General features: G+C 42.2%; 1 protein-coding gene and 1 non-coding gene across 2 annotated transcripts; one reads left to right on the top strand and one right to left on the bottom strand.

The window, feature by feature from the left end:
- The first annotated feature begins 15,237 nt into the window (after positions 1-15,237).
- Positions 15,238-23,088, top strand: LOC141910589 (neuroligin-4, Y-linked-like). The gene is made up of 10 exons (XM_074801281.1): positions 15,238-15,376; positions 16,612-16,688; positions 16,991-17,131; positions 17,502-17,649; positions 18,555-18,740; positions 19,305-19,492; positions 19,934-20,120; positions 20,202-20,368; positions 21,800-22,116; positions 22,712-23,088. Exons 1-10 carry the CDS (start codon positions 15,238-15,240, stop codon positions 23,052-23,054), a joined length of 1,893 nt encoding a protein of 630 aa, XP_074657382.1. The 3' UTR covers positions 23,055-23,088.
- On the bottom strand, positions 17,236-17,308 carry Trnaa-agc (transfer RNA alanine (anticodon AGC)). Its single transcript has one exon. It is a non-coding gene; the product is annotated as a tRNA-Ala (tRNA).
- Positions 23,089-24,238: the final 1,150 nt, after the last annotated feature.

Here is a 24,238-nt window from a genome sequence, read left to right as displayed (position 1 = left end):
CGCGATATCCTTGGTATAAAACTGCACCAGTCACTGTACGACCGATCAAGCCACCCTCGTATGCACACGCTACGAAGCCTCCACGTGGGCGTAAAACAAATAAATCTCCAGGTATGAAACAGCAACCAAATGTACCTGAAACGAGAAAACAAGCAGATGGTCATAAAACACGGAAGCCACCTGGTGCGAAGTCAAAACCTAAAGCTGAGAAACCGAAAAAACAACCAAAGAGGCCAAAAATAATGAAGACACATGGTGCGAGGCCACAGCCAAATGGACCCGAAACAAAGAAGCCTAGCGGTACGACACTTCAACAGAAGGGGCATAAAACACGGAAGCCACCTGGTGAGAAGTCAAAACCTAAAACTAAGAAACCTGTTAGCATGAAGAAAAAACAAAGGAGGCATGAAATAAGGAAGCCCCCTGGTGCTAAGCCACAACCAAATAGACCTGAAATTAGGAGACCGGTTGGTAGAGAGCCTCAACCAAAGATACATGAAACAATGCAGCTGCCTGGTGCGGGGCTACAACCGAAACCAACCGAGACTAAGAAACCAGAAGGTAGGAAGCCTCAACCAAAGGGGCAGGAGACAAAGAAGCCTGCTGCAAAACCACAAGGTAAGAAGCCACTAGGAAAAGGGCATGGACCATCAGAACATCCTGGTGCAAGGCACAAGTCAAACGCTCCCGCTCCGGTACCTTCATCTAGTGCTCAGCTGACACAGCCCCGTGTTGAAAGACCAACACGGTTAATCGGACCCATTCTATCCCCTGCATCAAAACTGCCGATAACTTCATTTAATAGGCCACCGAAAAAAAATCCTAGAAAGCAAGGTTACCATCATACACAACCAGAGCAGCATGAACATCATCCAGGAAAACATATGAAGCCTCAAAAGGCACATCGTCATCGAAAACCAGGACATCACGGACATCATGACCATCTTCCAGGAAAACATATGAAGCCTCTCAAGACCCACAGAAAACCAGGCCATCACGGACATAATGGACATCATCCAGAAAAACATATGATGCCTCACAAGGGACACCATCACGGAAAACCAGGACATCATGGACATCATCCAGAAAAACATATGATGCCTCACAAGGGACACCATCACGGAAAACCAGGACATCATGGACATCATCCAGAAAAACATATGATGCCTCACAAGGGACACCATCACGGAAAACCAGGACATCATGGACATCATCCAGAAAAACATATGATGCCTCACAAGGGACACCATCACGGAAAACCAGGACATCATGGACATCATCCAGTAAAAAATATGATGCCTCACAAGGGACACCTTCACGGAAAACCAGGACATCATGGACATCATCCAGAAAAACATATGATGCCTCAGAAGGGACACCATCCCGGAAAACCAGGACATCATCGACATCATCCAGAAAAACATTTGATGCCTCACAAGGGACACCATCACGGAAAACCAGGACATCATGGACATCATCCTGAAAAACATATGATGCCTCACAAGGGACACCATCACGGAAAACCAGGACATCATGGACATCATCCAGTAAAAAATATGATGCCTCACAAGGGACACCATCACGGAAAACCAGGACATCATGGACATCATCCAGAAAAACATATGAGGCCTCACAAGGGACACCATCACGGAAAACCAGGACATCATGGACACCATCCAGAAAAACATATGAGGCCTCACAAGGGACACCATCACGGAAAACCAGGACGTCATGGACATCATCCAGAAAAACATATGAGGCCTCACAAGGGACACCATCCCGGAAAACCAGGACATCATGGACATCATCCAGAAAAACATATGATGCCTCACAAGGGACACCATCCCGGAAAACCAGGACATCATGGACATCATCCAGAAAAACATATGAGGCCTCACAAGGGACACCATCACGGAAAACCAGGACGTCATGGACATCATCCAGAAAAACATATGAGGCCTCACAAGGGACACCATCACGGAAAGCCGGGACATCATGGACATCATCCAGAAAAACATATGAGGCCTCACAAGGGACACCATCCCGGAAAACCGGGACATCATGGACATCATCCAGAAAAACATATGATGCCTCACAAGGGACACCATCACGGAAAACCAGGACATCATGGACATCATCCAGAAAAGCATACGATTCCTCACAAGGGACACCATCACGGAAAACCAGGACATCATTGGCATCATCCAGAAAAACATATGATGCCTCACAAGGGACACCATCACGGAAAACCAGGACATCATGGACATCATCCAGAAAAACATATGATGCCTCACAAGGGACACCATCACGGAAAACCAGGACATCATGGACATCATCCAGAAAAACATATGAAGCCTCACAAGGGACACCATCACGGAAAACCAGGACATTATGAACATCATCCAGAAAAACATATGATGCCTCACAAGGGACACCATCACGGAAAACCAGGACATCATGGACATCATCCAGTAAAAAATATGATACCTCAGAAGGGACACCATCACGGAAAACCAGGACATCATGGACATCATCCAGAAAAACATATGAGGCCTCACAAGGGACACCATCACGGAAAACCAGGACATCATGGACATCATCCAGTAAAAAATATGATACCTCAGAAGGGACACCATCACGGAAAACCAGGACATCATGGGCATCATCCGGAAAAACATATGATGCCTCACAAGGGACACCATCACGGAAAACCAGGACATCATGGACATCATCCAGAAAAACATATGATTCCTCACAAGGGACACCATCACGGAAAACCAGGACATCATGGACATCATCCAGTAAAAAATATGATGCCTCAGAAGCGACACAATCATGGAAAACTTGGACATCATGTACATCATCCAGAAAAACATATGATGCCTCATAAGGGACATGGGCATCATCCAGAAAAACATATGATGCCTCACAAGGGACACCATCACGGACAACCGGGACATCATGGACATCATCCAGTAAAAAATATGATACCTCAGAAGGGACACCATCACGGAAAACCAGGACATCATGGGCATCATCCGGAAAAACATATGATGCCTCACAAGGGACACCATCACGGAAAACCAGGACATCATGGACATCATCCAGAAAAACATATGATGCCTCACAAGGGACATCATCACGGAAAACCAGGACATCATGGACATCATCCAGTAAAAAATATGATGCCTCAGAAGCGACACAATCATGGAAAACTTGGACATCATGTACATCATCCAGAAAAACATATGATGCCTCATAAGGGACATGGGCATCATCCAGAAAAACATATGATGCCTCACAAGGGACACCATCACGGACAACCGGGACATCATGGACATCATCAAGAAAAACATATGAGGCCTCACAAGGGACACCTTCACGGAAAACCAGGAAACCATGGGCATCATCCAGAAAAACATATGATGCCTCACAAGGGACACCATCACGGAAAACCAGGACATCATGAAAATCATCCAGAAAAAAATATGATGCCTCAGAAGGGACACAATCACGGAAAACCAGGACATCATGGACATCATCCAGTAAAACATATGATGCCTCACAAGGGACACCATCACGGAAAACCAGGACATCATGGACATCATCCAGAAAAACATATGATTCCTCACAAGGGACACCATCGCCGGAAACCAGGACATCATGGACATCATCCAGAAAAACATATGAAGCCACACAAGGGACACTACCATAGAAAACCAAGCCATCACGGATATCATGGACACCGTGGACACCATGCAGGAAAACATGTGATGCCTCACAAGGGACAGCGTCATAAAAAGCATGGAACCAAAATATACAAACGCGGTGGCCATGGTGAAAGACAAGGATTCGGCTATAATGGAGGTGGTCGAGGTCGCATTGGTGGCTTAAGAATGATTGGTAAACATGGAACTGGAAGATACAAAACTGTTGTTCATGGTGGTAGACTGGGATTAGGCCACACTGAAGGTGGTTCGGGCTGGATGGGTGGTACCAAAACGAATGGTAAACATGGAAGGAAAGGGTATAACATTGGTGGTAGAAAAGGATTAGGCTATAAGAGCGGCGGTGGAAGTCGAATCGGTGGCTTTAAGATGAATGGTAAACACAGAAGGAAAGGTTATAAAATTGGTGGTGTCAAAGGATTGGGCTATAAGGGAGGCGGTGGAAGTCGAATCGGTGGCTTTAAGATGAATGGTAAACACGGAAGAAAAGGTTATAAAATTGGTGGTGTCAAAGGATTGGGCTATAAGGGAGGCGGTGGAAGTCGAATCGGTGGCTTTAAGATGAATGGTAAACACGGAAGGAAAGGTTATAAAATTGGTGGTGTCAAAGGATTGGGCTATAAGGGAGGCGGTGCAAGTCGAATCGGTGGCTTTAAGATGAATGGTAAACACGGAAGGAAAGGTTATAAAATTGGTGGTGTCAAAGGATTGGGCTATAAGGGAGGCGGTGGAAGTCGAATCGGTGGCTTTAAGATGAATGGTAAACACGGAAGAAAAGGTTATAAAATTGGTGGTGTCAAAGGATTGGGCTATAAGAGCGGCGGTGCAAGTCGAATCGGTGGCTTTAAGATGAACGGTAAACACAGAAGGAAAGGTTATAAAATTGGTGGTGGAAAAGGATTGGGCTATAAGAGCGGCGGTGCAAGTCGAATCGGTGGCTTTAAGATGAATGGTAAACACAGAAGAAAAGGTTATAAAATTGGTGGTGGAAAAGGATTAGGCTATAAGGGAGGCGGTGCAAGTCGAATCGGTGGCTTTAAGATGAATGGTAAACACGGAAGGAAAGGTTATAAAATTGGTGGTGTCAAAGGATTAGGCTATAAGGGAGGCGGTGGAAGTCAAATCGGTGGCTTTAAGATGAATGGTAAACACAGAAGGAAAGGATTCAAAACTGGTGGTCATGGTGGTAAACATGGATTAGGCCATGGGATAGGTGGTGGTGGATGGAAGTACGGATACGGAGGAACTGGAGCTAAGACACGCTATACATTTAGGCCGAAAATGAGATATAGACTGGGTAAATACGGCTCATTGAAAAACCGTAAACAGAGTCACATAGGTTCCAAGAATGGACTCTGGGGCGGAAAGGTAAAGGTAAAGAGATATCAAAGCGGCAAATATAGCGGAGGTACATTAAACAAAAAGGCTGGACGTGGTGGCGCTGGACGCTGGCAGTGGTCGTACATTGACGAGAATGGAAAAAAAGTTAGATCTGGAACGATTCTAAAACCATTTACTTATGGTGGTAAGGGTGGAATGAACTCATTGATTAAGAATTCCAATGGTCAATGGAAATCAAGTGGGAAGAATGGAAAATGGAATAAAAGAAGAAAAAATAGTAAATGGACGACGAAAGGTACTGGAAAAACAGGTGGCAGTACGTCTTGGACTTGGAGTAGCGGACCATATTATGAAGAGAAGCCCGGAAAAGCGAAGAAAAGTGGTCAAACCTGGACCTGGTACTCGAAATGATAGCATAGGTTCGTTTTGTATACTTTTTTCTCCATATTTCATCAGCTTACTTGGTAAAATATAATTCTCAATATGCAATCATAATGTATTGACCGATTGATTTCAGATTGGAGATCACTTGCATATTGACCGATAAGAACAACGGACTTACGAGAAATGGATTACATATCATATTCATACACTATCCTCAGAGCTTACATCAGCTTCAACGGAATACACGTATCTTAAATCTAAACCAATCTGAACGATGGACCTAGGATATTGTATTTTACTTATATAAATTTCAGTTTTACATCTGCAACAACGTAATCTAAATGTTGAGTGGATCATTTTTTCTTTATTACATCAGCAGCAATTTAGCGAATCGTCTTCATTATTCGTTCCATCAAAGGCTTTGAAAATTCTAGTATTGTCCATACAAGCCGATTGATTGGCTTTATTCGTCACAACGAACGGAGAACGAAGATTGAAATATATGGATTTTCGTGTTATAGCTTTCCGATCTGAAATTCGACTCGACAAGTTAGAAATCGAATACGTACATGGTTTATGATGAAGGTGATTTAAACCGATTTATACGATGTATATATTCAAACCCATATTCATTAGACGAAGCACCGATATCTTCGACGCGTAGCTTTTCAAATCTTATCACGCCAACTCAGACCTACCAAAGTTGCATACATGACAAAAATTAGTCGACTCTCAAGGACACAGAACCAACCAACAACCGAAACCCATTAGACTGCAGAGACAAAATTGAATATAAGTCTTTATACATTATCGGCAATACATAATATCGACCTGTTAATGTGTTTGACCATTGTTAATGGGGTTTCTAGTAGCATTTAAGTGTTTCGAGTTAATTCTACAGTGCCCACTGAGTTCCCATCCGCCAACAAACCAGATTGCTTAAGTGCATAATGCGACGCATTACGCGAGCTCTTAGGTTACGAACGCCGCGTGGTCAAGTAGTTCTGCCACCAGTGCCGCCTGCGACAGGAGCTTCGCGAGTACCGCTGACAGTAATTAATAGGTTGTTTCACACACGGGACTCTGAGACTTCAACGGGGTTTCGAGCGTTGTCGTTTCACGTGCGTATCATCTCCCTCTTTCGCGACCTATCATTGAGTGACGGTTTTCGCGACGATGCCGCAGTGGCGATGCTGCCGGTGACAACGACGGTAAGGTTCTCGCGGTGTACGGGATTCTCCGATGAGGAATTACAACTACACCATCGGCGCTATTCTCACAACAACTATATTTCAAGTATATATTCAAGCTTTATTGGTTCACCTCCTTCGTCTTTAATCGCAGTTCAGCCCTAACCTAAGGTGGATGGATGCAGTTTAGCCACATGCATGGATTAATTATCACAAGCTACTCGGTAAGTATTTAATAAATACGGCCTTCTCACGATATCAATTATCGTTAGGCAAGACTACTTCTTCTTTAATCAACTTTTTATCGCTTATAAGATGGCTTCTTTCCATTACTTTAACCGGCGATAAAGTATACATAAAAAAACTACATGCACGTATACATAAAATGGTTAATTTCCGCGTAACGTCTGCGAAAAAGTATTTGAGTCATTCATTTGCATCAGATGTACCAATCCGATATGTATATCACTCAGATCTCTTACGCACGTTGTTTGTTTAAAATACGTTTCCCGGGGTATTTTTGAAGTATAGCGTCGCTCAATGGCAAGCCCTTTCCACGACGCGGCAAATGGATAAAACTTGTCTGAATGAATTTCATAGCTCCGAGATGAAATTCAATATATTTTCCGATAGCTAACAAGTCCTAAACCGGAGCGTATCGCACTGCCGCGTGGGTGACAATATGCAATTGTAGGAAAGTTGAAATGAGAAGTTCTTATCGACTATATGGATAACGATAGAATAGAATATTGGTTTTAAAACCGGGACCGATTTCAAAGAACTACTCGGTAGTTTATTGAAGTGGCTATCAAAAACTTCTGACACGAGAAAAAAGAACTTTAGCATCGGAGGCCTGGTGCAACATATAATTGAGTTTTACTGACGTATATTCGATAAAGACGTTGATACTTATTGCGGCACTTCGGTGGCACTGCAGGTGGTAGGCCTACATGGTTCTACAGGTGGTAGGCTTACACGGTACTGCAGGTGGTAGGCCTACACGGTACCGCAGGTGGTAGGTCTACACGGTACCGCAGGTGGTAGGCCTACACGGTACTGCAGGTGGTAGGTCTACACGGTACCGCAGGTGGTAGGTCTACACGGTACCGCAGGTGGTAGGTCTACACGGTACTGCAGCTGGTAGGCCTACGCGGTACTGCAGGTGGTAGGTCTACACGGTACTGCAGGTGGTAGGTCTACACGGTACCGCAGCTGGTAGGCCTGCACAGTACTACATGTGGTAGGCCTACACGGTACTGCAGGTGGTAGGCCTATACGGTACTGCAGGAGGTAGGTCTACACGGTACTGCAGGTGGTAGGCCTACACGGTACTGCAGCTGGTAGGCCTACATGGTACTAACGGCGGTAGGCCTACACGAAGTATTAAGGTATAACCAGGGAGGTGGTACCTGGTATAACGCACGTTGGTTGCGGTGCAGGTGACGGTGCTAGTTACGGATACACCACTTTGCAAAAAGATGATAAGACACCAGGACAACGTACAACACACGTGTTCAGCGGCGGTCGTCGCGATGCAGTATTGACTAATTACGCCAATCACGGAGACTCGATGCACACACGTAAGCATAACCGCTGCGGGCCATTCCAGCACATCAGCGACGGCGTCGTGTGCGTGTGCATAGCAGCGACGATCTTGAAGTGTGTCCTGTGGACGCTGTTTTCCGGGAATTCTCGTTAAAAAGACGCATCCGTAGACACTGCCCTTCAGATGCCACGCTGGGGTCTCCGCATATGCTCGGTAAGGATTCATTTCCTGGTGAAGTCTGAATTCTAAGACACTAAGCTGAAGCTCCACGTTTTGGCAAGGATTCCTTAGTTGCGTGTCCTGTAGACGTTACCTTCTGTACCTGGAAATGACGTAAAATATAGTGCGTTTTAAAAGAAATTTGAACTAGAGGGGGTTATCTTATTTGCGCGTATAAACACCGGTGTACTGCGGTTAAATCTCGTTACAGTGAACTTCAGGGGACCGCATGATTTGTTCGTTACGAAACGTCGATAGATGCTGGATGTAATTTTCAGGATGACCCTAAGGACATAATTCTCTATTAAGAAAAAAAGAAAATCCGTTCCCTTCATAGCGAAACTATCCAAGTAGATTGGACGTCACGGACAGGTGTAACAGACGACATTTCGCAAAAATTGGAAAAATATTCTTTTCTTCAGCTTAGAATGGAAAATAGAACAGTACGTCCCGAGGGCGCTTCCGTAGAAAATAGAACAGTATGTCCCGAGGACGCTTCCGTAGAAATTAGTTTCATTTGAATCCTCATTTGGGGGAAAACACGTGCTATTAATTATACCCAGAGAGTCTCGATTTCTGGTTCGTTATTTTGAGGTGCGTAGTAACACCGTGATCACACTTTTTAGAGTTACGTCTACCCGGCAGCTTTGGACCTGAAAAGGCTAAAACAAAATCGCGCCGTGTTTCTCCTAATCGGCCGGGTCATTTTATAAACTGTACTAAGATTTTTAATCATTCCATTTTTATAACTGGCGGGTCTGTTATTGTCAGATCGTGATCTTGAAAAAGTAATGTACAAGGTAGATAGGCGGCCGGCAGGGACAACTTTTAAGCTCAGCAGAATTAATGAGAAACAAAGCAGTAATTTTTTAGCCTAAGTGATATCATTCTGATATCAAGTGGCAATCTCATTTCATTACATGTTTGATTACCTTGCGAAACCAGCCACCTGGAGTTGATGGATGAAAATTATTCGGCGAAGGACAGAGTGGTTAGTAGACCTTGCTTCAGTCACCTAATTTAGGACCATTGTTACGTGGAACCGGCTTATCGAAAGGCCGTTTCAGAAATAGAAATAGAAATTGGGAATAAGAATGGAGATAATCTAATGCGTTATTGGTTACAACACAACATTGGTTATAAGTAATTGGTCCAACGCAAGGTCCCTTTCTGTTGAAATTGACCGATACCCATGCAAGGATATGTTAAGTTGCTTCGTGTTTCCTGACTGACTTAGAGCAATCTAGTAGCATTATTATTCAACCTAATAATCAGTGCGAACAGGTGTTAATGTGAGGTAATATAGGGTCATTTCGAGCAATTTTATGTCACAATAGACGTTAGCTTACCTGAAACTGAATATTCTTCTTGTCCCATGATTGTCATGATGGTCAGTATTCGATACTGAGGAAGTTACAGGTTTGGTTTATTCTAATATCTGAACTAAAAATGGACAACTTTGACATCAAATTTCTCAATTCTTCAAATAACTAATCGGTATTGCGCCAAATTTACAATCATTTGTTATACACGTTCAGCAAAACAGCTAATACAATTTCAAGCATTCGTAAACATCACAAATTACATAATAATCGACGGAAAATAATCTACGACGAGATTCCTGCATTGCTAACAGCTACAGACTCCACCGTGCTGTGCGCAGATGTATGTTCGGCGACCATTGGTAATTTACGGGTGATTGGATATATTGATCTCGTCGTTAGATAGCGCGCGGTTTGTAATTACCCGGTTAATAAAGTTCCATAAAAAAGCGCTTGTCGTTCCAATTACAGCGAATCGAACGACGAACGAAAACTGCTTCGTGTTCTGCGAGTGATTATAAAAACGTCAAACCGATTAAAAGAACACGGAGCTCAGTGTGTTACCGGTACACATTGAGAACGGTTACTGTTAGCAAGCTTGTATATATACCAGACGGATTTCCGATCGAGTTGGCATAGATGACTTATTATGTACGTTAAGCAAACCCCTTGTCTCGGGATTTTCTTGACTAGAATAACGTCCATTGTGACGGTGTTGTAACGACTATGGAGAGAAGAATCCCACGCTTAGAAAGATAAAAAAGAAAGAAAATGTTACTTTTAGTTACCGATTTATTTTCGACGTTTCTTCTTATAGTCTTATGTCTTTCTTCTTATGTTCTTTCGTCTTATGTCATTTTCAGGCTCATGAACTAATTGAAACCTCATCGGACTCGGTTTTTTTCTGTCCGAGTGTTGGATTTATTTCCATATTAGAATTCCCGGGAAGTTGATGAACGTACGCGAGTGGACTGTAACATAGACCTAGTATATCAACTTTTAATATCTGAATGCCTCGGATCATGTAAAGGCCTAGTTGAAATTAGTTTATGAATTCAAGCCTTGCATTTAACGGAAAAAAATCTATAGAGAATTCAACAAGAAAAAAGAACCTATATTGAGAATCCCACAATCATAGGGAAAAATAAAGTCCGAAAATGTTTCCTTGAACTAGTAATGTATTCAACGTTTATCAGTTTAGCTTGTTAATGTTTCTATGTTATATTATTACTTAGTTTTCTTCACTTTTGTTTACATGATAAGTCTAAATCTCATGATTTCTGTTGTAAGTCAGTATCGCTGAAGATGGCCATTAGGATGGAATTGACACATTGAATAAACTACTAGCTCAAGGAAACATTTTTTGATTTTTTTTCCGTAATTGTCGTTTGATTCTCCTCGTCGTTTCGGAGACAAATTTCGAATGGTTGGGATTAAAGTATTACGGATAGACTACGAAAGCCGAGGCCCGGTTAACCTTTCTGGAAAGCTCTTATTACTGACCCGAGTGACTTTTCCCACAATATACGCCGGTAAGAAGAACAGCACTTAAAAACTATTGAATAAAATACTCGAAGTTCTTCATATGTACAATACGCGCTAGCATTCATTATTTATTAGCTATTTAATTGCTGTATTGTACAGTACTCAGCCAGTCGGTGTCATAGGATTTACTGCGTCGAATTCATTATAACGATTGACAGTAAGTGAATTTCATTTGTGAATACCGTACGTTCAGTATACTCATTTCGAGTAATTATCAAATCTGAAATATCAATATCGCCGACTTTTGCCGAGAAGGCTTCGGCTGGGACTCTCATCTCTCATGGCGATGTTGTTGTTGATGATGGCGGCGCGTATCGGGAGAAAAAGATGCAGGGCTAGCAAATTTCCAATTAACTTCGATTTATGAAAAAAAATAGAACGTGAAAGATGTGATATGCTGTATATCGAACATCCAACTATTCTGTACTTAGATTTCCGATTTTTAATCAAACCTCTTATTTCGTTCTGGGGCAGGTGCGACTGATGGGTACGCAAAAAGGTCTAATCGATTTCACGATAAAAAAGAGGTGAATTCTGTAAAACGCCCGATCGAGATCGCTGACAACTCAGGCCCGGTTGCACAGTCGCAACTTAAGTCCAAAATTTGTCATAAATCCTAATACTAGTCTCAAGTTGTTAGATTGGTTATAGAAGGAAGTCGATCTTAGACTGGTCCAAAAATCTAGGCCATGAATTTGCAACTGGCCCGAGGCGACATTAGGTTACAAATCGCGGCTATCGGAAATCGATATCGTCCCGAGTGCGTCCCCGGCTTTCAGGCATTACGTATATATCGTGTATTCGATTTTCGCACGCAGAATGAAGCCATTAAAAGTTCTTTGATCATCATTCATTTCGAAGACGTTAGCTCCGATACCGAGGCGGCGGATCTACGTACGGACGCACACGTGTCGGTCGCAGTATCAGCAGACATCCCGTATCTATACATTTTGACGTGACGTATAATTCGTTTTCGATCTCTAGAAGAAAGATAACGATGCGCGCGCGCACGCGTCTTATCGACCTTCCCCCTTTTTTATTCCGATTAATGTACGCATTTTCAATAGATCCATTTTTCAAAAAATCGACTCATCAATTATCGTTAGGCAGGTGACCCGACGACAGTTGAATTTCTGACTGGGTATTCTGAACTGACTGTATATAGTTTGACACAGTTGTTCTTCGAGCGAGGTCTGGGAAAAAGGGTAGAGATCCTATGATCGCTTAGACGAGGCACTATTAAGGGAAGTGTGGAATTCAGCAAGTTCTGCGGTTCATACTATACTGCCACCGGCTTATCGGCGACGACAAACACAGCTGAATGAACATCATCACTCAGGTAATAGGTTAGATGGGTGTATTACGGGTAATTGTTTTACATTCGATCGCGTTTTATGAAATGCAAACGTATACCTGTGGCCGATGCGGCGGCGGCGGCGCCACAATATTTCATTTTAGTATAGTTGCATGACAAAACACTCTAATCCGGTTTTAACTGTAGATCGACGAAGAAGTTCCAGAAATCGAATTTCTCGCGATAGAATTTATCAAAATGAAATCACGGTTTCGGGGCTGTTGACTAACAGCCTTCATCAGGTGGATGGAATCATTCGAACTGCTCGACTTCTTAATTCATAAAAATGGGATGGTGAATCATTCCATTCTGATTAATAATTCTATTGCACAGAATTCGAATTGTCGGTCTTCTTCATATTCGTTCATTTGTCCTTCTCGTACTTCGCTCTCATCCTTACTTATACTACATAAGTTCTAACCTGTCACAGACACGTATACAATCATCAAGGCGAACTTGACGACGAACAACCATGTGCTTTCCCAGGATTTTCTTTGAGGAGTTCGTTTTTAGGAATAGAGGGTCCTCCTCCCCCAGAAAAATTTTTGAAAATTTCAAGCAAGCAGGCGCATTCTGGTGCAATCTGAGGCCGATAGACTGGTTACCGTTTACTTGCGGGTATCGATTTTATTTTGCTAATTTAGCAAATGCAGACTATGTGCCGACGTTCGTCGACGTTTATAAATTCAAAAAGGGGGTTCGTTCCAACTACCAAACCCCCCTCCTAGGGACGCCCTTGACAACTTTGAATGAATTCTCTATATCAATTTTGCAATCAATCAATTAACTTCAAGTAGCTAAGATCGTAATGAACAATTTCAGAGCGTCTGATTTATTTTTATATCAACACTTTGTTGCTTGTAAACCTCGCGTCATAGCTGAAAATAGCGTCGAGTAGTGATAAAATGTATCATTGATGGATGTTCGCTACATCGTGATCGTCGGCGAGTTCGCGGGGAAGTAGTAAATCGTAGATCTATCAGCGAGCAATTTGTCCCTCGTCGTACGTATTATAATATATACCTCATCTCGACTGACCTCGCGCCGTTCCGTGATTGCCGAGCGTGTACGTAGTTCCGTATCCACACGGCGCTGGGAAATCTGCCTTCGCGTTCGTGTTTTCAGATCCTTGCCGAGGATTTATTGTCACGGTCCGTCTATTAACGATCACGACCGATGGTTAATCGCCGCTTTTGTCGGCTTCGGGGAGAAAAAGCGCATTACTAGCTGACGATTGTTTATCGTCCTGCCGAGAGACAGAGGATGCCCGCTACTACTTTAATCGCGCAGTATATAAACCGAAAGATCGATAGACCTAATTCCCGGACGTTCGGTTATAGGTATTACGGCGTATTACGGCGTATTACGGCGGTATTAACCGACTAAGTGATGAATAGTGAAGTTAGTATCGGCGTTGATTGAACCCTTAAACGATTCGGGCGATATCTGCGTTTGACATCGCGCGAATCTGATAGGTATGCACTTGATACAGGGTCGTAAGGTATATAAACGTGTATATTCCACTTGCTCAGCGAATGACAATTTTTCAATTTCATTGAGAGGGACTCTTAGGAGATTTTCATAAATATTTCAATCTGTGATGAGTGCTTAAGTTTTTAATCTTGTATATTTGTATATATATATATATATATATATATATATATATATATATATATATATATATATATATATATATATATATATATATATATATATATATATATATATATATATATATATATATATATATATATATATGTATGTATGTATGTATATATATATATATATATATATATATATATATATATATATATATATATATCGGGTATTAATCCTACCTTTCCATTCTCTACGTATGCTGAGTGATGGCTATGGAATAATCATTTTCGAAATCTGGTCACGCACGCCGTTTTTGTAGTATATCGTGGACTGTTTTTCAGAGGTGATTTTTGTCAAACTTCACTAACTTTTTCGTTTATTTTGGCGCTGTAATGTTTGCGCGTACACCAATCTATTCGAGAAGTCAGACACCGGATCGGATATCAACACGCACCGGCCGGGGCATGATGTCGCGTGGGCGCGCGAATATGACCACTTTGATTGTTCTCCTCCCTCCCAACTCGCGTCAAAATACAACTACACATGCGCTTAGCATGAACAGATACTGGATTCCGTCTTGATGACGTTAAATAGTTAGAAAGTAAATCCTTCTCAATTTAAGGGGAGTTTCTACTGATGTCAAATAGATATTCTATTCACTCCAGACACCATTCAGCTTATTCTGGTCAGAGGAGAATTCCAAAATCGGAAGAGATCGATAGAAATCTGCCTAAGACCAGACCAACTTAGTTCTATAGCCAAACAAACGACGGAAGACCAGTCTTGAGAATTAAAACCATTTTGGACGCCTGTGTAACTGGGCCCAGGTCACTTGACGATATCTATGGAACCCGGCAGACATCCTCGTACGTCACGTGGGATCCTAGGATATTTGATTCTCGATAAGAAACGTCCTTGACGCCGTGTTATGAAACTTTGTCTCCCTACCACGATGCTACGTTGTGGACTTCATCGTCGAAATTCTAATTGATTTTCTTCTTCTTTCTAGATGGTGAAGATATCTGAATTGCTGCGGTTTTTAGTTGTATGGTTTCTGTTAGTGGGGAAATGCACGTCGGAATACGCAGTTATCGAGACACGATTCGGTCAGATCAGAGGATCTCGTACGACGAAGAAGTATGGAATCGGTAAGCGTCGACGGATACCGGCACCGGCTCACGAATATTTCGATATTTCAGCCTTCAAAGGATGAAGTGATTATCCTATTGTCGATTTATGATTTGCCATTTAATTATAAATCAAATAACCTGAACAATGAAACAATGAAATATTGAATTATACGCACCGGCAGAGTCATCCTCCCCCGGTAGGGATTCGAACCTGATGGCATCGAGATTGCCACGGCACGAAACCATGCCATAATCGACCGTGAGCGCAGATACATGCGCAGTTCAGGTGATGTGATTTTTAGCCAATCAGAAATCCCGTTTTATTTTAACCCGGGTTTTCCCATTTATAGTTCTTCCTTGAAATTTGCCTCAACGATTATACAACGAGCAATCTGATTGGTGCTGCCAGTTTTCGTTCGGAAAGCTGCGCATGTACCTGCGCACCCGGTCTACTGATGCAGGGGTTCGTGCCGTGGCTGAGTGTAGCGATGCCATCAGGTTCGAGTCCCTGCAGAGGGAGGATGTGGCAGAGTGAGCCTTTTGAAAGTTATCACTAGTAGCGGCAGGAACCAGAATTCCCACTTCACTCTTTACCCATGCGTTCACACACCCACACGATTTCTCTCAAAACTATTTGTCAATCGGCTGAACCTCATCTGATATGAATCAAGGAAAATCAGAAAGTGAAGTTAAAAAGAAAAGGCGGGATGGAAAAGAGCCGCCAAAACAACGAGGTGGTATACGAGAGGTTCTGTTTCTCGGTTGAGGCGTGTCAAAGGTTTCAAATTGACGTCTTAACAAACTGGCCGACCTAAATGGGAAGGCGGGAGACACCTGGGTCCGGTTTCATAGACTCGCATCAACTCGACGGGTTAGCTGAATTGAGAATGAATTGAGTTAGCCTCCGGATTCAAGTATATGATACTGATATATGAGATGACCGGAGGCTGGGGGTAAAAATACCGAATTTGTAGCGCATTTGAACTGACACTGGTTGGGATACCTGCGCCTAGCTATAAATGACAATTATTATTAGCATTTTTATCATCAAGTAGATACCAAAATCTATAAACCCAGCCCCACCTATGGTTCACCTATGCATCAGGGTTTAAGATACACTATAAACCAAACCCTGGATTTCTGCCCCATTCCTGCGGTCACTGACGTGTATATCGACGGCGCGTTATGAAATAATGTCTAATGATGATGGTTGCTCTCAGCCTGTCTGAATTCATTTCTATCCCTCGGAACAGGTGAAGTGACAGAAACCGTTGACATCTTCCTCGGTGTTCCATACGCACAACCTCCAGTTGATGAGCTCAGATTCGAGGTAAATATACCAGTCAAACTTGCTTTAGTCGTTGAAGTTGTGACCGTCATTATGTCGATGACCTTTTCGAATTTGATGGCTTGCCGTACACTTAGTAAATTGAATTGGAAATAAAATTTGAACTCAAAAAAGTAAGGACAGCTTTGGTGCTGTGGTGGCTAATACCATGAGGAGATGCGCGAGTTTGATTGTAGATTCAAGCACACAATTGAATATTTATTCGCACCACCATGAGGGCGCGTCATCAGGTGTTTGTTCTACCGCGTTTTGTCCTGACATATATTCGTGTAATATTATTTCAGAATCCGGAGCGATGCCGGCCGTGGACGCAAGTATTAGACGCAACGAAATTACCTCGAAGATGTCCTCAACTGTTGAATCCGGACCTAGAAGACGACCGAAGTGAGGATTGTCTATACGTCAATATATACAGCCCTTTCCAGGTAAACTAAAAGGGACAAAATGGACGACCCCGCTGCCTCTCGTAGGTTCCCCGTGCACTTTCCTTTCGGATTGTCGTTGAGTCGACACATAAAAAAAAAATATGTGGAGAACCCGGGCATCGATCCCGGTACCTCTCGCATGCTAAGCGAGCGCTCTACCATCTGAGCTAGTTCCCCGGGTTGCTTGCCTAGTACTCCGAATCGTCGTTGAGCTCGAATCCTAACAAAACGCTTCCCATTCTTAACGTATTCTTGATATCTTCTCTACGTGCGGCCCTTTGACTGTGTCCTATTTATCCCAGCACACCACTAACTTGTTACACCGATGGTTTGCCCCTTCGTTTTCAGTAATGTCTCTTCATGTTTGCAGATTGACCGCCCTAACGCCCGCTATCCAGTGATGCTGTACATCCATGGCGGTTCTTACAGCGGTGGCGCTGGGGGTGACTATGATGGCCACGTGCTCGCGCAATATGGAGTCGTCGTGATAACTCTAAATTATCGTCTCGGAGTCTTAGGTATGTAATGTGACAGCCGCGGCGACAGGTGCGACAAGGCGCCTGCAAGATTCAGTCGGCGTGACCTAGGTTAAATGCACATTCAACTGCTGGAATTCATTTGGTCATTTCAAATAAAACTCAACCCAAACTCAACACTTGACTTCCTATTGAGATATGCCTATTCACATTTCACGAAAAACATGGATAAAAAAGCAAATTTCTTCGATTTGATTAGAATTAAAGATCTTGAAAGTAGAATAGCCACACTCAGACATGGAGAGTGGATTATTTGATTAAAACCAAATTTACAACTTGAGAAGGAGAGAGAGAGAGAGAGAGAGAGAGAGGGGGGGGGGAAGAGAGGGAGAGAGAGAGTTCGATCGTGTCCTTCGTTCTTTCTTAATAAAGTTTGCTTTTAATCTTTTGAATTTGTATAAAGTCGGCTCTGAACGTATTACGTACGGAAAAGGCTACGAAATTCTTAACCAGCGCAAATCAAGAGAAAATCTATCAAAAATCATACACGAGTAATATCTCTAATTTCACGGGTGACTGTCGATCGTGAACGCGTATATACTCGTCCGCGCCGTCATCGAGTCATTAACCATCTCGATAACTACCTGTGCGCGGTGATAAAATACAGCAGGCTATTTTCTCGTTTCTTTCACCCGAGTTCCGTTAAATCGACTCTAAACGACGAAGCCTATTCGAGCGTGTTCAATAATTCTGTCGAACGATCGTGTCGTTTCTATTTTTTTTCTCTCTCTCAGCTCGTCGTCGGTTGTCGTCGTCGTCGTCGGAGGTCGGCGACTCTTGACTATATGCGCGCGATTATGATTCAGGAACGCGTGCGCGGTCGAGATAGCGCCTCCGTCGATTCGCCGAGAAATAACGCCTTGCTTTATTTGTTCGTAATATTGCAGGATTCCTGACGACCGGCGATAAAAATATGGCCGGCAATTACGGCTTGTCCGACCAGATATTCGCGCTGAAGTGGATACAGGAGAATATATACGCGTTTCGGGGAGATAGAAATCAAGTGACGATTTTCGGAAACAGCGCAGGTGGCGCCAGCGTCGGACTGCTTACGATTTCTCCGATGTCAAAAGGTAAACGATGGTTTAGTATAAGTTAGCTGAACTTAATGACCGATCTTATTCACAAGATATCCCAGTCCAGCAGCTTGGCATCTACGCTTGCGGTTGCCAATGGGTAAGGACGTTTATGTAAATATGATTGTAAATAAGTTTCTTCAATTGTAAAATTCCATAATCCGAATTTGGTTGACGAAGATCCCGCCAGATGCACGGTGGCGCCACCACACAGCAATATTGATAACGAAGCAATCATTTGGCCCAATATTTGGAATTCAGCTTTTCGGATCAGTAACTTCTTGTCCAACTATAGTTTTCTACCAGCCATTAGCGTTTTTGACTTGAGATGATTTGTTTAGATGGCTTACTCTCGAAGTATGTAATCCCCACGATTAACTTTTGTTGGTATGTATGGCAAGGCCCCCTCCTAGCACTGGTGGTTAGAGGAGTATTGCAAGACCAATAATTCTAGTCATTTGGTCAATCGTGTTTACTAACGACACCATAGTGCAGTAGTCATATTGAATCCACGCACACCGTGTTCTCTTCTCCTCAAAATACTTTTTTGTTCGTATTCAGGTTTATTTCATCGAGCAATTATAGAAAGCGGTGCGATGAACTCATTCTGGGCCGTCCATAAAGAATCCACTGATCTTAGTTCCTATTTCTACGAGGTGGCTAACATCGTCGACTGTAAACACGACGAGATGGCCGAAATAAAACGATGCCTGAAAACGACGCCTTGGATAAAATTCTTCGAACATAGAGTAGGTACACAATACAATAAAGTACAATACAATAGAAATTTATTGAGCTCTAAAATTTTACGATAAAAAACTTCGAGTATGAAGTCAATAAAGTACACACAATGTGGATAAGGGTAAGATAAAAGAAAAAATCAAAATGATATAATTGAAGGGGACGGCAGCACAGTAACCTACACGTAACACACTTCGGGGCTCCGAGAAAACCGGGGCCAAACCCCTGGTACATCCAGCTTCATTTTAGCCAAACGCATACGACGACGGGAAACATGTGGAAACAATGAAACATCGTTAACGCACTGGACAGAGCGAAACGTGCGGAAACAAGTTCCTTGTTTCCTGTTTTCGGGTTCCCTGCCTCGTGCGCGTTAGGCTTTGAATGATCCTGATATTGTTGACAACGATAATCGAGTTACTTTGCATTGTTCTTGGGGGTGGTCACAGTTTCCGAGAATAACGCCATCAGCGACCGATTTAAAGCCGTGGATCGACGGTCATGTGCTGCCATCTAGCGTCGACATGTTACTAAAAGGCGGCCTGTTCAACAAAGTTCCGGTGATGGCCGGCACGACGAAACACGAATGGGCCAAAAATATGGGCTGGTTCCTGGAGGACTTCGACCACGATCTAAGTAAGGTAGCAACGATTTCGTAGGGTTTATTCGCAGAACGGGTACTTATTCAAAGGCGAACAGTTATAAATTCAGTTTCAGACGACTTTTCGAAAGGATTCGACCGGACGACCTACGAGCTGGCGATTGAATACGTCACCACGGTACGATTCGAATGGCCACGTGACCTAGTCGACGTCATCTTATTTGAATACACGAATTGGACGCAGCCGAACAATCCGATGTCCAACAGGGAACAATATATACAGGTATCCGTCGGCATATATCCGTCCATGTAGTAACGTATATTTTGTAGAGATTTAGCAAAATGTGACCTCTGATGGTGGTCTCATTTGAAAATGGCGTTCTTCGATTCATTCGCTCACTTGATGATACATGTATGATGCACCCCATTCTTCGTATAGTGTTTATGGCACGTAAGGCTAATGATTCCGATCGAAGGTTGAACAATATTGAATTCAATCAGTAAACTTGAAGACTGATAGTACTTTGTAGGCTAAAATAGAGTTGGTAGGAAAATACGATCTTTCGCTATTAGTAAGCCACAGCTGCATCGGGTGGCGAGTCGCTCATTTTACATGATGAAGCTAATTATGCACTAGTCGTACTAACTTTGATAAATCTAGTTTTCAAAGTACAAATATTGTTTGCAGGTTTACTGATTCGACACCAGCGGGTTAAAACGGCCCTCGTACGACTCAATTAAGTATTGTGCTAAACGAATAAATGAATAGATAAATTCTATTGAACCAAAAGGATCAAATTCAATTGGAAATTCTAGCTAAATCTCGCTTACAAGTCACAGAAAGACGTCAGAGAGTGTTTGATGAAAACTAAACCTAATAAAAAGTATCAATGACGTCACGCCAATTTGAATCGGCTGTCGGTTAAACAAAGGTTAACAGACGACAAGTAGTCGTCGCAACTTCCGGCAGGTCACGGCGTTTAATTATCTCCCGTACATCGGTAGATGAGGATCAATTACTGATTGCATTACCAAGTTGGTATCGAATGATCCGGAAATTAAAAGATCGCATCTTCTCATCGCGATAGCGTCGTTGATAGCTCAATAGCTTGTACCGGAGTGAGATCTCAGTTAAGTGCAGTGTAGCATCCATTGTGCTGTACTCCACGGTAGAAAGGGAAAAAAATATGACCCAGCTTATTTAATCTGACATTCGTTCTCTTTCGGAGTCGACCACCGTGCCAAATTGGTTAAGGGTGGTTAAAGAGCCTTCGTAGAACAAACGGATTGTGGCGGACTCCATTGCTACAGCTGTGAGGGAAATGGAAGTCGAGGTTGTTCTATTACAAACATAAGTTTCCGCTGGCAAAAATTAAGTTCTCAAAGAGCGGACGAATCAGATCGATGGCAGTGAAGCCAGCGAACAACGAAATTTCGCAACTATTTTATGGGGATTTATGGCATTATGAAAGCCAAACAATAATCAGTACAAGTAAACAATTCAAACAATTCAAGTGTGGGCACTCAATTATCGAGGACTCCCAAAAACTTCGCTAGTAAACATATTCCGCACTTGTCCTTTATCTTTAATTGAATCATTTCAAAGATCATCAAAAGCTTTGATCCGAAGACGGTTTTCTGTATCAATAGAAAACGTCCTCAAATACACGCAAATTAGAAAATAATGATTGATACAATATTTTCAACGTTTCAGTTTTTTACGGACGTATCGATGGTGGCGCCCACTGTCCAGATGTCGGAACACTTCGCCAGACATCGGACGCCGCTCTACTTCTACACGTTCGACTACATCCGAGAGGCGACGATACCGGTCGACGCGCCGCTCCACGAACACCCGAGAATATGGGCGTACAATTATAGTTATCACGAAAGTGAATTGAACTACGTGTTCGGAGCTCCGTTCTCCAGTAACGTGATCAGGAATTTGTGGGTTTTAGGTAACTTCACGGCTGCTGACAGACTGGTCAGTAAACGAATGATGAAGCTGTGGACTAACTTTGCCAAATACAGGTAGGGTATCTCTAAATGCGTCGCTATTTACTTATTCCAATCATTTAAATCTAAACACATAAGATAGTGTTGATTGAAGAAGTATAACAACTATACAGTCAATCCCTGATACACGGACCCCGATAAGCCATCGGCCCTTTGATTTGATTTGATTTGATTTGATTTATTTTCAAGTAAACATTTTTACAAAATTAATGAATAAGGAAATGCATCAAAGATGTAATAATATCAAATGAGGGACTGCTTTGAAGCAACATTTAGCTTATACAAGAAAGCAGCCCTAGAAAAGAGGAAAAAATAATCTTTTTTTATCCGTGCACGGAGCATTTGATTTTGTGTTGGAACCAGTGAAATGTAATCCACGATATACATCTACCACCATACGCTATACCGTTTAAATCCTGATTGATCGAGATTTCGAGGGTTTAGTGTACTTATCGAACTTTAGGGCCAATGATTTTATGGTGGATACGATCATGAGAGGTCCTTGATAATCTGGGCTATAAGTGTATTCGCATTGTTTCAGAAACTGCAAGCAACTGTTGGATTTCTGCTCGTCCACGAATAATCTTTGTGCTGTTGTTATATTTTGTAGTAATCCCACGGCTGATAGCAGATTCATCGAGGATATAAAATGGGAACAATTTAAACCGCGGACATCCGATCATTTAGTTATAGAGGGCAGCACTTGCCGGATGGACCAACATTTACGGCTGCATTGGGTGACATTTTGGAACAGGTTGGTTCCGCGACTTTTACAAAAAATGGAGGCAGCAAGCGTGTTAGGACAACGGAAAGTTTACTCGACTGAAATGTGGTCGTTTATCGGTTTATCCGTGTTTCTGTGTGTTTTATTAGTCGTACTTGTGACTGTAATGTGCAAAAATCAACGCAATACAAACGATTATCGATACAAACCGCCCCCAGCTCAGGTTTAGGAAATCCGGACGAAAAAGAAAATGCCCGATCGAATTCTCTCAGTTTTACATTTTTCATCGCCATCATCGTCGACCTGATTTTCTCCTCCATTTTGTACATAACATATATAAATATATACATACATATATACATACATACATACATACATATCTTACAATGATTACAATTTGTACGTAAATATGTTGTCAACATAATCAGCTTTGGGACGACGGACGCGTGTGCATTGTTTGTGATTTGGTGTAATTGGTTTTGAATTACAATTCTGGGCAAGTTCAGGGACGACATTGCCAAACGTCAGTTATGGATAACTTCGCACAATAAGTGTCATGTATTAGTTAACATTAAATGTTATTGGTTATAATGTAAATAATGGATAAAACAGCTGATGCCCTAAAAGCAATCAATTATTGTAGTGAATGCTTTTTACTCGGCCGTGACCCACAAGCAAAATAACTATGGGAAATCAGTTGAATCTGTATCCAGTAAAATGGATTCATACAACTGGAACAAAATGATGAACGTACGTTATTTCAACTAACTATCTCCTGTCCACTAGCTCTAACCCCCCCCCCCCCAAAAGACCATATTTCATTTATATCAATTACTATAAATCCTACAATATTTCGATGTATACATGTAATAACCGATCGACGAATATATTTGTACCCAATACCAACATGTTCATCATGATATAACTATAAATGTGAATAAATCAGTCCATATCAAGAAAAAAGTCTTTTTTCTATCTTGCTTTACGAAAAATGTCCACTCAGATCGCGTACGTATGTTCAGTATTTCTATATTTTTACCTAGGTATTCACGGGCTTATGGGCTACGGAAGCCCCTAGGTGACATATGAGATAATTTTTTTCATAATTTCGACTTATTAAGTCGAATTTCGACATAATAAGTCGAATTTCGACATAATAAGTCGAATTTCGACTTAATAAGTCGAATTTCGACATAATAAGTCGAATTTCGTGTTAATTAAGTCGAATTTCGAGTTTTATTTTCATGTCGAATTTCGACTTATTAAGTCGAAATTCGAAATTCGACTTAATTAACACGAAATTCGACTTATTAAGTCGAAATTCGACTTAATTAACACGAAATTCTACTTATTATGTCGAAATTCGACTTAGTAAGTCGAAATTATGAAAAAAATTATCTCATATGTCACCTA

Source organism: Tubulanus polymorphus, chromosome 9, assembly GCF_964204645.1.
Source record: "Tubulanus polymorphus chromosome 9, tnTubPoly1.2, whole genome shotgun sequence".
Classification (NCBI taxonomy): Eukaryota; Metazoa; Nemertea; class Palaeonemertea; order Tubulaniformes; family Tubulanidae; genus Tubulanus; species Tubulanus polymorphus.
This window is presented reverse-complemented; position numbering and strand designations above follow the sequence as displayed.

What these genes read in the sequence shown, in the direction of transcription:
- LOC141910589 (XM_074801281.1), top strand. Translation starts at nt 15,238, where the DNA reads ATGGTGAAGATATCTGAATTGCTGCGGTTTTTAGTTGTATGGTTTCTG. An exon ending in TTGATGAGCTCAGATTCGAG is followed by an intron (nt 16,689 to 16,990) that starts GTAAATATACCA and finishes ATATTATTTCAG; the next exon opens with AATCCGGAGCGATGCCGGCC. An exon ending in ATATATACAGCCCTTTCCAG is followed by an intron (nt 17,132 to 17,501) that starts GTAAACTAAAAG and finishes TCATGTTTGCAG; the next exon opens with ATTGACCGCCCTAACGCCCG.